The sequence below is a fragment of the Nelusetta ayraudi genome, unplaced genomic scaffold, assembly GCF_046127955.1.
Source record: "Nelusetta ayraudi isolate G7.1 ecotype Tasmania unplaced genomic scaffold, CSIRO-AGI_Nayr_v1 ptg000135l, whole genome shotgun sequence".
In the NCBI taxonomy this organism is placed as follows: Eukaryota; Metazoa; Chordata; class Actinopteri; order Tetraodontiformes; family Monacanthidae; genus Nelusetta; species Nelusetta ayraudi.
This window is the reverse complement of record NW_027466185.1, coordinates 13238198-13254545: the sequence shown is the minus strand read 5'-3', so window position 1 is coordinate 13254545 and position 16348 is coordinate 13238198. Positions and strand designations below refer to the sequence as shown.

Sequence of the window (16348 nt, the reverse complement as noted above, 5' to 3'; positions counted from 1 at the left end):
TTCTTCCATTTTTGGCCATGTTTAGATTTTGCATCCTATGACTGTTTTTCCATGCTAAACTATCATACAACCAATCATCCCAGTGCGTTTCCGGCAGATTTGGGACTTTTTTTTTCTTTTTTTTCAACAAAAAACAACAGTATTTTGTATTACTTTTTTCCATTTTGGGACACGTTGTGATTTTGGACTCTATCAGTCTTTTTCATCCTAAACTATTATTGAACAGTCATCCCGTTGCATTTTGGGCTGATCTGAGACTTTTAATTGTTTTGGCCTCTGAAAAAAACAAACATTTTTCCCCCCCCATTTTTGGACATGTTGAGATCATTGAAAAGTCATCCCTGCAATATTTGGGCTGATCTGAGATGTTACATGACTTTTTCCAACTCCAATTTGCCTTAAACACGCAGTAATGACTGTTTTAACAGCGAAAGACCGCAAACTTTCAACAAGTCTGAATTTTTGCAAAAAAAAGTCATACCACACTTATTTATTCTATTAAATGGACGTCACAGTAATGACAAACAATACTTGGTCAATTACACTGTAGTTGTCAGTAGAGGTAAAAAAAAAAAAAAAAAAGTCAAACACACAAACCTCAAAATAAAATGGCGAGATGCTTTTATTTTTTTTAAACACACAAAATTCAACTAATTCCACTTAAAAAGACTTGACTTCACAAAGCCAAACTAATATTCAATCTGATTTTTAAAAATAAGAAGAAAAAGAGGACTTCAATGTACAAGCTCGTCTTGCATTCTTTCAACACGTAGGGGAAAAAAAAAGTTTGGCATTTAGAAACTGCAATTGTTTTACCGAACCACAAAATGTCATGTTGTACAACTTCTTACAAGGTGCCTAAAATTAAGGAAACAAACATTTGTTAAATCAATCCAGTTGTGTGGATTTCATCTCAAGACAGACCAATTAGGGTTTTTTTGTTTTTTGTTTTTTGTTTTTTTTGCTAAAAAGGCTTCACAGTTACATGTAAACATTCAGAAGGACAGAGTGACATAACTACGTTAATTTCATATTAGCTGAGACACACAAAGTTGAACGGCATCAGAAGGAAATCTGCAGGATTGAGCGGCAAGAAGGCTCTTGATACAGAAGGTATTTTTTTTTGTTGTTGTTTTTTAGACTGCTTAAGGAACGCCAGAGTTCAGGAAAACTAATCGATAATGTTACATGATACATTCAACGGCATGACGATTAAGGCAAAACAATATCGAAGACAACAAACCAAAGTGGTATCGATAGAACTGACAGCTCGTCCTTTGCTTGGATGTTGAAGAGCCAAAGCATGAAGGAGGCCTCGTCACTCTCGGGGGGACAATTTAGAAAATATAAAACATGCACCAATTAATTTGTAACACCAGGAGCAAATAAATCTTTTTTTGTTTTAAAGTGCTGATTTAGATGCAGTTCAAAGTGGGTGTTTAAAGTCACGATTTTCAGTCAGTAGGAAAAATGTACTTGTACATGTTTTCCAGCAATGATATTTGTAGACTTTTTAAATGTTCAAAGAAAAATCTTTCTTTTGCTTGCAGCACTTTTGTTCCTTTGTGATGTCACAAAGGACACAGCTACCTCTCGAAGGCTACCAGCAAATATTAAAACTACTCCATGGACCCTCAGGAAAGTCATTGAAAGAAAGAAAAGAGCGGTTAATCGGCCAATAACTTTCACTAGATCACCAGCCTAGTTTAGGCAATATTAAAAAACCTTTGAAAAATAAAAACCATCAACGGTGGAGTATTGTGGGGAAAGTGGACAGTAAAAGGTGCTGTTTTACTCATTATTGTTCCAATGTTACTTCTTTAAATATCTCCTGGCGGGAAAACAAACCAAAACAAAAAACATTACATTCCAATTCTAACAAGAGACTGTTAGTAACTGTTAGTTACTACCAAGCAGTAGTAGAAAGCAAAAGGTAATTAAGAAACAAAACCAAACAAATGCACGGGAAAGACGATGGAAGTTAAGGGAATTACAGGAGCTGCTGAGGGTTTCTCCTGCCCCCCCTCAAACAGGTGAAATGTTAAAACGGTGTTTTCGATGACATGATTGTGTTTAACATTTCAACATGTCAACGTGTCACCTACTCCTCTCCCTTGTCAGAACCAGCCGCCGCTGCTTCCATCTCAACGTTAGACGGGCTGCTGGTTATACGGTTGAGGCTCGGGATCTCGATCTCGCCTCGGAATCGATTCTTGTTGAGCGAACCTTTGGGGCGACCCCTTTTCCGAGGCGCCTCCCCTTCCTTCCTGTGGGTCGGGGGAGGAGGGAGCGCCTTCGCAGGCTTGCGCAGCGAGCGCGGCTTGCGCAAGTGCGCGCCTTTCCGAGACGACTTGCGTGGCCGACCTCGTTTCCTGCGGGGGGGCTGCGGCACGTCGTCTAGCGGGTCGGGACGCGGGTACTTCCTGGGCCGACCCAGTGGCTTCCACACCTTTGGTTTCTTCAGCTCCTCGGGCGACGGCAGAGGGTTTTTCCTCGGCCGCCCCCTTTTGCGGACTTCGCGCTTCTTCGGTCGACCGGGTCGTCTTCTCCTGACTAAGTTGAACATCTGAACCGGAGGTTGAGCCCTGGGTTTCTTATTCAAGGAGCCTTTGGGCCGGCCCCTTCCCCTCTTCACCTGCTGGCCTTCCCCTGTGGCCAGTCCAGGTGCGAGTCCACTGGCTGGTGCTGAACTTTTCCTCGGCCTTCCCCTTCCTCGGCGAGGTCTGTCTGAGACGCCGTTGGGTGTCTCCTCTGTGTGACTCACCAACTTCCTGGGTCGACCTCTCCCCCTTCTCAAATTTATCCTGCCTTCGTCATCTTCTGCTCCACTACTGAAGCTCTCCCACATTCCCCTACGATACTTATTCAAGGAACCTTTCGGTCGCCCTCTCTTTCTTGGTATTGTTGCAGGACTCCCTTCGTTCCCTCCACCTTCTGGCTTCGCAGAGCCACTGTTTGCCAAGTCTTCGGCGTTGTCGTCGTCGTCCTCGCTCCCTTGCAACTCGGAATCATTGGCAGATCCCTGATCTTCTGTATGCTTTGTGTGGGACGGTCTTGGGCGCCCTCGTTTGCTCCGAGGCTGCGTGGAGTCCACGTCGGAGATGCCAGAGACCAGTTCCACCAAGTGGAGGTCTGTGACGCAAACCTTTAACTTCTTTGAGCCTTGCGACCGCCCCCTTCTACTCTTAGTGGGACTGCTTGCGGAGTCCCTTCCTGCAGTCATGATTTCTTCTTCTGCACTGCTGCATTCAGACTGGTAGTTGACCTACATTGGCCAATGAAAATTAGACAAAGACAAAATCAATCAGGGAGAAAGGCAAAGCTGAAACACTTTTGCAACACATAATGCAGCACTGGAATTTTTGGGGGAGGGGAACAAAAGAACGATGATGAACCAAGTTTCCTTTCTTATTTTAAAGGCCCACTGTGTAAGATTTAAAGGCACCTAATGGTAAGAAAACATACTGTAAACATGAAAACCCAATTTACTTATTTTAGTGAGGCACCCTATATCTATTTCCATAGGTGTAATTTTGTATTGAATTTTAATGATAACATATCCCTGTAAATTTTACACACTGGATCCTAAATGTATTTTTTTTACTGTTAAATCACAACATTAGCGACTCCACACAGTCTGGAATATACAAACATGTTTAACTACCATTTAGTGATTGTTTTCCCCCTCCTCACTGCAGTGACAGAACATTAGTCATATATTATTGTGACTGTCAAAACAGCCATGAGAGGAAAGGGGAAAAAACTCCAAGGAACGTTGTCCAATAACTCTGATGGAACTTAATTTAACTCAACACATTTTAACTTGGCACTTTGTCAATGAGACTACTCTGGACATAAGCAGAAGAACCACTCAGTCAGTTTATTCCATTGGAACACAGACCTGGACTGGTCTGTGTCTACTGGTTTGTTGTTGGGTGTGTCCTCAGCGTGACTCACCACTCTTCTGGGTCGGCCTCTCTCCCTTTTCACTTTATTCCTGCCCTCGTCATCTTCTGCTCCACCACCACAACTCTCCCACACTCTCTTACGGTTCTTATTCAAGGAACCTTTCGGTCGACCTCTCTTTATCGGTACTGCAGGACTCCCTTCACTCTCTCCAACTTCTGGCTTTACAGAGCCACCGTTTGCCAAGTCTTCGGCATCGTCGTCCTCACTGCCGTGTATCTTGGAATCATCACCTGGTCCCTGATCTTCTGTGTGTTTTGTATGGGACGGTCTTGGACGCCCTCGTTTCCTCTGTGGCTGCGTGGAGCCCACATTGGAGATGCCGGAGACCAGTTCCATCAGGTGCAGGTCTGTCACGCAAACCTTTAACTTCTTTGAACCTTGCGACCGCCCCCTTCTAGTCTTAGTGGGATTGATGCTGGATGCATTGCTTGTGGAGTCATTTTCAACAGTCGTGATTTCTTCTTCCATACTGTTATTTATCTGTATTGACCAATGAAAAGTAAAGAGGAAATTGATCAAGGAGAACTGCAAAACTGGCAACAATTAACTTATTACTGAAAAAAATAGAATACAGTTTGTGACAGCATTGTGGGTATAAGCACAACAACCATCTTACGTCTGAAAACTGGTCCCTGGGTTTAATTTTATTTAATAATTCATGCTTATTCCCGTTATCTATTTAAGAAATAATAATAATAATAATAATAATAATAATAATAATAATAATGGGAAAATATTTCACATTGAAATTACTAATATTTAGCATACAATAAAAAGCCTGATTGGACGACCTGTAACAGAAACAAATGTTTTCATTGTAAACCTTAGGACAACAAGCCTTCAACGAACTATATGTGTTCTTTGGTTAAAAATGCAAAAAAAAAATTGATATTGCAAAAATAAGATTGCAACAGGTATGTAGGTAGAGATTTAGTTTAATGTTACATGACCACTTCTTCGGAGCACACTATTCTAAAGGGCCACGTCTATTTTTTGGACAAAAAATGTGACAACTGCGGGAAGCTGAGCGAGTCAGGTGTTTAATGAGGGTAGCATGACGATAACAAAAAATGTACAGGATGCAGTCAAGCCGCGCATTTCTGAACCTAGAAACACGCAAGTTATTTTGGTTTTTTTAAAAAAAATGTATATATATATATATAGGTATATTTATTTATTTATTTACAAAAAGCAGGTATCCTACATCGATAAAAAATGAATAAATAAATAAATACGTATGTATTTTGGTCCAACAGAGGGCCGTAAACAATCGCAGGCAGTAGATCATATTGTTTTCCAGGAAATAGTCCTTTTCAATATCGATAGCTGTGGAAAAACGAGGCTCGGTCGTAAAACTGACATAATATGACAAACAAAAGAAGGCAGCCCTCACCTTAACGAAATCCAACACAATGCTCCTAGCTTATCTTCCCATTAATGTTTAATTTGTCCGAGTAAGTGTGCGCATTATTTGTTGTTATAGCTGTTCAAATTTTGGATGACTTCCGGGCGTCCGTGAGGTTAATGCGGCCCTGAAGGAAACAACAGCGCAAAGTTTTTGTTCCACCACAGCACCATTGCTACACACCCCGTGTCTGCCAGTTGCTCATGCAAACCTACTCGACTTTCTGCATAACTTCTAACTACTTTTAATGAATTGAATTGATTGGGATAACCAATTTAATAAACAAAACAAAACAAAACAAAAAAGTCACTCCTCCCCCCCCCCCATTTAAGGTAAATTGATATACTTCCCCCTCTCAAATGAACCCCGTTAATTTTGCACCAAGGAAAACGAGAAATTAATATCATTATTTATTATTTACATTTAAGTTTATCGTTATAATTTACCATTACTGTTTTCACATTGTGTATGCTTAATTTAATATAAAAGAGGAAGGATTATTATCTTTTTCCAGTTTAAGCCACATAACAAAACATTGACAGGTTTTAACTGTATCTTATTGTAATGCGTCTTACCATTGATAAATCTTCCTTATTTAAACGAGATTTTCAAGGCTGAATTGACCAGTAGTCCTATAACTTTATATTTGGTACATGGCCTCCACGCTTATTGTGACTCAAGACCACTCCCAAGTGATAATTACGTGTATTGCAGGATACTATCCCATGTTGCTCAAGTACAATGAATTTGCATTAGTAACAGTAGTTATAATTACGATAACAGTAATATTATGAATTCGCTTTGTGGAACTTTGACATGTATGAAGTACTTGAACAAGTTGAAGAATTTGTAAGGATGTGAGTTGAAGCAGATAAGTCCCCTCGACACACACACATTTGCCCCTTTCGGCTCCCCTGGTGTCTTCCCGATGACTCGCCACAGACAGAAACCATGGCGACAATGGAAGGGAAGAGGACAAATTACTGACAGCCAGGTTATGTTGCGCATGCTTCACAAGGAGCTGAGTGAGGTAAGGGCACATTAATGAGGTCGGCATAAATAAAAAGGACACTGTGGGAGGAGGCAAAGAAAAAAAAAGCAAATTGCATCTCGATGTGTGTGTGTGTGTGTGAGGGGGGGGGGGGCAGGGAGAGAAGCTGTCAGTTCTAAAGAGACAGAAAGTAAATGACAGACGTGGCTGCAAGTGAGTGGAAGGAGTGAAAAACGAGCCCTGAGAGACTGCGCGGTGAACCCACTGCCCCGTCTCAGCCCTCCTCCTCCTCCTCCTCCTCTTCTCCTTCCTCCTCCTCCTCTCCCCCCACTCCCTCCCCCCGTGTGATTTGCCATGGTTACCAGACAGGGCTCCCAATGCAGCCAGTTAATGTGTTTCTCAGTGGCGGGAGTGAGCGGGGTACTAATGTGTCTCGGTCTGTCTCCTGCACAATCGATGTCAACTGTCCTGGGATGCACAAATACACAGAGGGGGCCGCGGGAGCCGGGGGGGCTCAGCTCAGCAGCCTGGGCTCACTGTCGGCCAGAGAATCTGAAGGAGGGACTTAACTGGACACACACACACCTGAGAGAGACGTTCAAGTGTTATTGCGTGTTATAAGTCACACGTCCTGGCGGCGACTGTCGCTGTGTCGATCTGAGGTGTTCACCCCGTGCTCGCTTCCTCACTGGGTGAGCAAACGCCTACCCAGTGTCGCATGTGCTGATGATTGCAGCTGATTGAAAAAAAACAACTCTTTTCCAAGCACTTGAATTTTATTGTCAGATAAAATACACAACAATGTACACATTGTAAAACTCCAGTGAAAAACACCTCATTCATCAGTTGGCAAATTTACTTACCATATGTTTTGAGACACAGAACAACTGTAATATTGCAATGTGTCAAATTGTGATACAACAATATATCTACGAATGACAAAAATAACATTGATGACACAAAGACCTTTTCTAGTTAAAACCTTCTGCAATTCAAGAAAACATGTCGTACAGAGATTTAAGCTCCTTCATTGTGGTCACTTAACCAATTTCTTAAAACAAACAATTTCCTTTGTCACCATTATCATTTCCGACCATTTCACGGCCCTCGGCTGTCGGGCTTGAATGTCGCAATACTCTGCGATGTCACATCTAATCCCAGGTGCTTCATAAATTGGGGTCATGAACCTTGGCTGTCTTTTCTGATTGGGCTGTGCAAACGTTCACACGCACAAAGTCGGCCAAAAGGAGCTGCCCCCATCCCTCCAGAGTCGCACGTCGTCTCCCTGCAGCTTCCCAGGACATGCGGGGAGTTTGTGGAAATCTCTGGGCGGCGGCTCCAGCCAGCGCCGCCCGCACGTCGACTCTAATTTGTGACAGATAGCAGATATTTCCCTCCAGACACGCTCCGCACTCTTTAGCGCATTACCTCTTTGTCTACCGGACGGGGGAGATGTTGTGAGCGTCGGATGTAGTTGCGTGCACCTTTGTTCCCAAGGACCTCACCTGTGACCTTTCATATCATCACAGGTTAAGGGTCTCAGGGACAATGTGGCACACCGACTGTCAGCCGTCTCGTCCACCAAGTCCCCGGCAAGATCTCTGAAAAAAAATAGAATTGATCATGCGTGTGCACGTTACTTGAGATCTGTGTTGCGGTGGTTGTGAATATGAATTTGTCAACGATGCAGACGCGGCATCAACTTTAGACAAGTAGAGAATAAAAATTTGCCCGCCGATAAGGACAAAAGTATTCGATAGCTGGTACGGCTTGCACGTCGCACTGGATGGTTACCGTTTATCATCGACGCCACTGAAGTCCGGACGTGACTGCGCAAAAATTGTCCACCTGCGTGAAAAAAAGAGAAAAAAACGTTAAAGCGCCTTATTAAACATGTAAATACCATCCCAGCAGTAGTATTTCACAGTCAAGTTTGTCTTCTTTCTTCCTGCCAGGGTCCTTCTGACATGGCCAGCGCCTGTCTGTCAGCGCAGGTCTGCGGTCGGTGCGGCATGATCCCCGAAAAAAAAAAAGGGAGATAAAAAAGAAAAAGGAAAAGTGCCCTCTGCTGGCAGACAGAGAAAGAATTCGAAGAACGAAAATAACGTAAATCGCTCCGAATGGGGAATTTGCACACGAGATGAGCGCACAGCGACTTAGCTTGTCCCGGCGTGAGAGCGGCGAGCCGTGGTCACGCAGTTCACGGACCACCCAGACACGTGAACGTCGGCTGGGGCGCACCGATCAAACGGCGACAGACAGACGGACGGACGGATGGACGGACGGACGGACGGACGGCCGTTCCCGAAGCCACAGACAATGGTGCCGTTCTCCATCGCCAACAGGCCCGGTGCTCTGGCAGGATTATGCAATCACCTCGACGCGACCAGCGACCACTGACTCCCTGTACTGGCGAAAAAGAATAAAATAAATAAATAAATAAATAAATAAAAGCAAGTTAAGGAGGGTGACTCGGCGGGACGGGCTCCCAACAGCTGGCTTGAAGGCTTCGGCTGGCGGCGCACCCACCGTGAGCCTGTGCCAACTGCAGCTCCAACAACTGCCAACACGCCAAAATGTGTGCACGCATCCAGGTGCGCACACACATACACACACGCACGCGAGGAGACGCCACAAAGGCACAAATGGCCGCCGCTTTTTCGCGAAAAAATAAATAAATAAAAAATCTCCCGTCTGCCTCGTGTGCCCGTTTCCCTCTTTTGAGATATTTTCCGGCGCCCCAGATTTACGAGCTCCTGCGCCGCCGCCGCTCTGCCGAGCTTCCGCAGACAAAAGAGCAAAGGATGAGCTCGGAAAACGAACCCTAATCGGATAGAAAGAACAAGCGACGTGGTGCTGGACTGGAGACTGAGGCAGACAGCGGCGTTAATGAACCCCACTACCCCACCCACACCCACCCCCCCGCTGCCTGGTCTCCCCGTCTCAATTATTCCAAACTCACCGGTCGGATCTGCCGCGGACCCCGACGTTAGCAGGCGCGCACGCATTTCTCTTCCTCCTGCTCCTCGACGTGCAATAATACAACAAGTGCCATGAGCAGCAAAACAGGTAGAGAGCGACACCCCGTCTCCATGCCGCGTCATCCACTTCAGAGGGAGAGAAAGAGAGAAAGGCGGCAATTAATCCGACGGCGACAACACACACACACACACACACACACACACAAACCACTGGCTGTCCTACCGAGTCTCCGCTGCTGCCTGCCTGCCTGCCTGCCTGCCTGCCTGTCTGGGCGCTGCTGTGCACGGCGGCGGACCGAAAAAAGAAAAAGCTTTCCCCCTCTCCTTCGTTACCCCTCCATCTCTCCCTCGCTCTCCTCTTTTTGTCTCTCCCCTTCTTCCTCTTCCTCCTCCTCCTCTCTCCGTCACCGGCTCCGGTTGTGTGCCTGCTTCCCTCTGCCAAGTCACATCGCTGCGTCTCCAGGCGGTCATAGTCCGAGCGGGCGACGTCTGTCTACGAGGCAGGTACCCCGTGCACGAACACACACACACACACACACACACACACACACGGACGAACGCGCGCGCGCACAGGCGTACGTACGTAACGGGGGAGTGAAAGGCGCAGATTGCATCCACTCCGTTATCGGGTGGTGTAGCGACGCCCCTGCTTCACCTCAACCCCCCCCCCCCCCCCCCACCACCTCCATCTATGACCCTCTCCTTTCAAAAATCTGTGTCACCTACATACACACACACACACACACACACACACACACACACACACACACACACACACACACACCACGAGCACGAGCTTGCACAAACACACACACACACACACTTATGCAAGCATGCAGTATCTCCAGCTTTGGCTCTTTCTTCTCCTGCCTGCAACACACACTCTATCACTCTGTCCCCGCCTCCCCCTGCTCCGTCTCACCCCTCCCCACCCCCCACTCTTCCTCCTCGCTCTCTCTCTCTCTCTCCCACTGTAACCCCATGCATGCTATTTTTTTTTCCTCATCTTTTTTTCCTTTTTCCCCCCCAGACGTGACAGCCCGTCCTGCCCGGATTGCAGTCTGTGTTTGCACGATGCCTCTGTGTGTGTGTGTGTGTGTGTGTGTGTGTGTGTGTGTGTGTGTGTGTGTTTGGACCGGAAACAAGGGAGTCAACATGCTCAGACGGAGGTGTGTCTGTATGTGTGTGTGTGTGTGTCTTGTGTCCCACATGCATCTGTGCGAGGGGGGAGAGAGGGAGAGTGTGTAGAGGGGGGTCTAGGGGGGGAGGGGGGATGTAATAAGGGGGAGGGGGGTGAGGCAGGCTGGTGGTGGGAGCTTGCTCGCAGACAGACGGAGGTTGTGGATTTTTTTTTTTCACACAGCGTGAGGATCAAAGCCACAAGCAGCCCAAAGGTGATTAACCTCGGCGCTGCCACCGCCGCCGCAGCCACCAGATTTCATTAAGACAACGGCGTGCGTGCACGTCCGTCAGGAGTCGTGCGACGCGCCTTTTGTCACACGCGCAAACGAAATGTCAACCAAAAAAAACAACAACATCCATCCAAGTAAAGCAATCAAACGGAGCTCGGCGCCGTGCACGCTGTAGACCTCAGGGTGACGCGGCTCAGCTCGGCGTAGCAGAGTCGCTCCAGTAAGACGATACGTACAATGCAATACATTTCAGACGGATACCGAGGGTGGGGGAAAAAAAAAAAATCCAGATGCATTTAAAAAAAACAAACAATGTTTTTCTTAAAGAGAAAAGAGGTGCGGGAAGTGCAGGTTGCACTGAGGCTGAGTGGCAGGCAGACGTTTCATAACGTTCCTGTTTGCTCTCGAATGGGAAGATGCTGGGGAGCCGTTTCTTTGTGTGCGCGCAGAAAAGAGCAGCGCTCGGCACAGATTGCTGATATATGCTCTTTTTTTCTTAACCCCCCCCCCACCTCCCTTCCCCTCCCCCTCCCCCTCCTCGCTGGAGCACTGCAACGCAATGCGGATACCGAGTGTCTGAGCCACTAGCCAGACACACTGGGGGGTGGAGGAGGGTGTGTGTGTGTGTGTGAGCGTGGGGTGGGGGGTGGGGGGCAGTGAAGCAAGGAGGGGTGGGAGCAGGGAGGGGGTGGCGGGGGGCAGATAGGAGACGAGGGAGGAGGAAGGAAGGAGAGACGGAGGCAGTGAGCAGGTTCACATCCAGCCGCCCGGCGCTTCAGGATTCAGGGCACAACGACTCTGACGTCTGGGCGCCACAATTATCTGCCATGACTACAGGGAGCAGCAAGTGCACACAGAGCGCACAGGTTTGCTTTTTTGGGTGAATTTCATGTCGGCGGAAGAAAGGGAACAAACGTCAGAGACCATTTTTCCGACAGCGCACCAAAAGATTTTGTGGTGAAAAATAACGGATGCACTGCTCTCGCCCAACAAGTACGACTATTACGCCGCTAAACAACGATGAAAGGATTCCAGATTTTTGTTTTTCTTTTCTAGGGGCCATTCAGGAGAGCGACGGCAGGAGGGGAAAGAACGAGGAGGTGACGATGCTAATGCTAATGTGTTTTCGTCCGCCTCTGCAGATCTGGTCCGGACTCTGGTGCATCGTAACAGTGGGAAAAAACGTGGAAAACACACACGAGAAAAAAGACCATCAAACAAACAAACAAACAAACAAACAAAAACTATCGACAGCCGTCTGTGTGTTAGATTGCACCAAATAACAAATCAAAGGTTGCCGCAAGGCAAGGTGGGTATATTGACATTGTGTGGATTAGCGGGATCTTCACAGCAGAAACCTGACTGGGATTTTCACGTGTTGGAGTCAAAGGCCCAACGAGAACATTCACACGGACCTCTGTGCATGTGCGTCAGGTTTTAAGTCGGTCCCTAAATATAAACAACCGCTGTGTTTTCTGTTACTGATAATAAACTCTTGCATATAAATAAGGAGCTGGTACAGCCGCAGCCACATTGTGGACATGCATAAAAAGCACGGACTGCAACACAACGGGCCACGGCGTACACTGGCACTGACACATCTTAAACACAAGCCTTTAAATGATTGCTCCCCCCCCCCCCCACGTTTTTACACTGTGAAAAACAAAAAACGTCTGATGATGATTTTGTGCGTCTCGACTCTGATTGGAGGAGCGTCTTCTTTATCTGCCACCATAAAAAGGCATTCACTGGAGCTCGACGAAGGCCAGAAGACGTGCTAAAGCACAATCAGGTTACGCCGGCCTTTAAACCTCACTGACAGGCTCTCATTCATTGTCTTCCACCGAGTGTATGATGAAGTACACTTGTAAAAGAGAGACAGAGCGAGGGACTAAAAGGGAGATGATTTCTCCTCCCTCTCTCGGGGTCGACCTCGATACTCACCCGCTGCGAGGGGCGTCGGAGTCGGCGTGAAGTCTGGGCTGCGCCGCAGGGAAAGCTAGAAGGTTGTACAGTTATCTCCAGGCTGTTTATTATGCGAAACCATACAACCAACTACCTCACGCTGCAGAGCACCAGCAGCCGTCTGCGCCCGAGTCCTCGTCTTCCTCCTCCTGCTGCAGGTCCTGTGCTCACTTCACTCCTCTCCTCTCTGCGCTCACTGACTCGCACAGCGACTACCGAGGCGTTCTCAAACAACAGTCTGATACAGTTGACGTCTGTTTTTACATTTTGTAAAAAATAAATAGATCAAACAAACAAACAAAAAAAAGATTTAAATAAATGAAAACATCTCAGACCGGCTGGTTCACATTTCTCACTGCAGACTGTTGAAAAGTACAGAGAAACACGGTGAACGGCGCTGCTGCGTTTTTGTGGACTTGTCTCCCTCTTGTGGGTGGACCCAGCACACAGACCAACACCAACGCCAACTCCCCCCCTCACCCCCAACCCCTCCCCCCTCCCTCCCACCCACCCACCGCTCCTCACAACGAGAGGCCGAGGAGGCAGAGCTTCAGCGTTCCCGAACACAAAGACGAGCACTTAACCTGCAGTCACTCACTGTGGGCGTCTGCCTGACCTACTTCTGCCGGTGATGGAGCTGCTGGAATCTTCCTCGTCTTCCTCCTCCTCCTCCTCCTCTCCCTCCTCGTCTCCATTCAGCATTTACCGGGCGCCGCGTCGTCTCTCCGCTCCGAGTGCGCTAAAAACAAAAAAGCAGATTGTCGCGGAATTCGTGCACAGAGGTCCCTGTTTGCCATACGGGGTTGTGTGCAGTGGGCCGACGAGGCCGGCAAGACCATTTCTGCTTTATGTAAAAAATGAAAAAAAAGAAAATACAGTGCAAATCTAACAGATGACAGGCAGACGTGGAGCTACGGAACAAGGGCCCAGACATGAAAATTGATAGGACATTTGCAGATTAGATTTCTGTCGGTTTTGCTTCTGCAGCGCAACGTGTTGTTTTATACTTGGTAAATGTGGCCGTCTCAGACACACAAATGTTCTGGATCTCGCCAGCGGTGATTCACAGTCAAATCTGAATCAGTCGAGCATCTTCGTCCCGCAGGCTGACAAACCCAGACTAAAGACTAAATACAAGGCTAAATAGCGCACGTGTTGGTAACACAATACTGCAAAGCTGCGTAGGAGACCGATCTGGCAGCAAAACTGCTGAATCACATTTTCTGAAACTTGTCAGCACAGGTTCCAAAGGGAGAGAGGCTTTTTTTTGTGGCATGAACCAAATCATGCAATTAAAAACACGTTTTGTGCTGACTGAGTGCTTACAAAAAAACCTGTTGACTTTTACACTACAAACGCAATGAAAAATGTGTTTTTTTTTTACTTGTCTTTCTTTTAGGTCTGTAGGTAGGTAGATACTGTATTCATCCAGTCATCCAGTCAGAGAAATTCTATATTTTACAAATACGAATAACATATAGTAGTAGTATTAGCAGTAGTAGTATTACTGCGTGTTTTGATTTCCTTTGCGCTTCTATATGAAAACTCATGAATGTGGCCTTTACATGTTTACAAGCAGCTGTTGTGAAACGTATATGATGCCACCCCCCCACTACTACCCCCCCGCCCCCCCCGCTTTTCTCCAGCTGTGATTAAAAGACACGCATAGAAATATGCATCAAAGAGCTCGGCGTGCTATCGAAGGCGGGTAGGAAGGTCCCTCCGCTGTGGATTAGTGTAGCAGAATGACCTCAACAGTGAGCAACTGGTCACCAACCTCAGATCTCACACTGATGAAGAGAAAATGTAAAGCGCCCCGCTGTGTTCAGCAGTGCAGATGAGAAGCCAGTTAATTGCTGGTAAAGTGTTGGCTGGAGAAATGTGATGCGATGGTGCAAAGATGTGTTTTTTTTCCTGTGCAAGTGTATCACATATATCATACATCATTATCATTGGTGTTGTTTTTGAATTATGTGAAAATTAACAAAATTCTAAAACCAATCACATGAATTAATCTTGACAGAGCGTCACTCAGTGGTTGCTGGTGGTGTTATCGTCACATTCAAACGATCCTCCATGAGCGTTCCCCTTTTGTATTTAATTGCTATTGCACATGTGCTAACAGGTTCACTGCAAAGACATTTTGCAACTGTTCATTTATATGTTGGACAAATTGCAAATGGAAAAGAAATCCATTAAAATCCATTCAGAAATACCAGATTCTTTGCTCATTTTTGACATGATATCCAACTAATGTCTCAGGGAAAAATGCTGCGAGACTTCCTGACAAACCTGGAGGACGGCACATGACGTGGCGGCTGCTTAACAAGGTGCTTTTGCAGACGCGCCAACCCCGGGTGCACTGCGGAGGGGCGTTCGGCGCCAACAAAAGGGAAACTAATGGCGGAGTAATTGGATGAAAACTGGGAGTAACGGCGCTGCGCAGTCAGTCTCTCTCGTACTCCATAAATAATGGGACGCGCCCACACAGCCGACATCTAGCTAAGGTGAGCTCCCCGTAAAAAGGCGGCAAATTGGCTGTTGTTGCCAGTCAATGGCTGTTTTGACACTACTCCTGTGTGCCTCAAGGACTCATTGATTACTGGATAGCTGCGGCGCGGCTCGGTTTCGAGGCCTCCTATTCAGCTCGGTCAAAAGCTGTAAAAAGGCAACCTTGAAGTTGCAGATGATGGGGATGCGGTGGGGGCAGCAGGGGGCGCTCTTCGACGGAAGAGGGGTTCAAAGGCAGACGCGGCACATCTCCGATTCCTCGCGGAGAAGCCAAGTAGCCAACCAGGTGCACAGCCCCGGGCATCGACGTGCGTTCAAGAGCGCAAATCAACGACGCTGTTTTAATGAGTGTGACCGTCCTCAGCTTGATGTAAAAATACAGCGTGCAGTGAAAACCCAAGCGGCTGAGTGTCGAGAGCCACAGATGCCACAGAGACAGTTGTTTTCGTTGGCCGGCTCTCAAAGCGGGACCCCCTCAGCGGCCTCTCTCTGCTGCCCCCTGGCAGGCGGAGCAGCCACCACCCTGTGCCCACCCTCCAGACCCCCTTTGTCTGCTCGCTCTGCCCCCTCTCTCTCTCTCTCTCTCTCTCTCTCTCTCTCCACCATTCCTCACCAAACATTTCAGGCTTTCACAACTTGTTTTCTCTTCTCTTCTTTGGCTCCCCTCGCTCCCATTAAAAAAAATAAATAAATAAAAATCCCAGATTCTGCTCCACCCCTTTTTCCCGAACTTCTCCCCCCCTCCCTCATTGGCAGTCCCGTCACGTGTGAATGCGGCACGGTTGTGCCAATGCCGGGTCTTTTTGCCGATCGGTGCGGTGGAAATCCCCCGCCCCGCCCCCCCCGCCCCGCCTCGATCTGGCGCCCAGGCTGGTGTTTCGGTTCAGGAGGGGGAGGGCAGGAGGCACTAGCAGGGGTGGATCTCTGCTGGTATTTCAGCAGTAACCTGAGAGACTGAAAACAAAACTGAAAACCAAGAACGGACGAAAAATCGCGAAAGCGTTCCAATAAACTATAATTAAGTTTATGAATTCATAAACGGCAGTTGTGACTTTTAATAATTGTTCCGGGCCGGTACGGATCATTGTCGACAGCGTCATTGTGCGCTAATCCT

General features: G+C 47.2%; 1 protein-coding gene across 1 annotated transcript; it reads right to left on the bottom strand.

Annotated features, from left to right (window-relative positions):
- Positions 1 to 603: 603 nt before the first annotated feature.
- Positions 604 to 5520, bottom strand: LOC142877508 (uncharacterized). The gene is made up of 3 exons (XM_076012203.1): positions 5363 to 5520; positions 3958 to 4449; positions 604 to 3265 (listed from the first exon to the last, which is right to left on the bottom strand). Exons 2-3 carry the CDS (start codon positions 4435 to 4437, stop codon positions 2102 to 2104), a joined length of 1644 nt encoding a protein of 547 aa, XP_075868318.1. The 5' UTR covers positions 4438 to 4449; positions 5363 to 5520; the 3' UTR covers positions 604 to 2101.
- Positions 5521 to 16348: the final 10828 nt, after the last annotated feature.

Bases quoted from the DNA above. Each gene is read 5' to 3' on its own strand.
- LOC142877508 (XM_076012203.1), bottom strand. From the start codon at position 4,437: ATGGAAGAAGAAATCACGACTGTTGAAAATGACTCCACAAGCAATGCA. The intron at 3,266-3,957 runs GTGAGTCACGCT...TGGCCAATGTAG, and splicing joins GAGGCCGACCCAGAAGAGTG to GTCAACTACCAGTCTGAATG.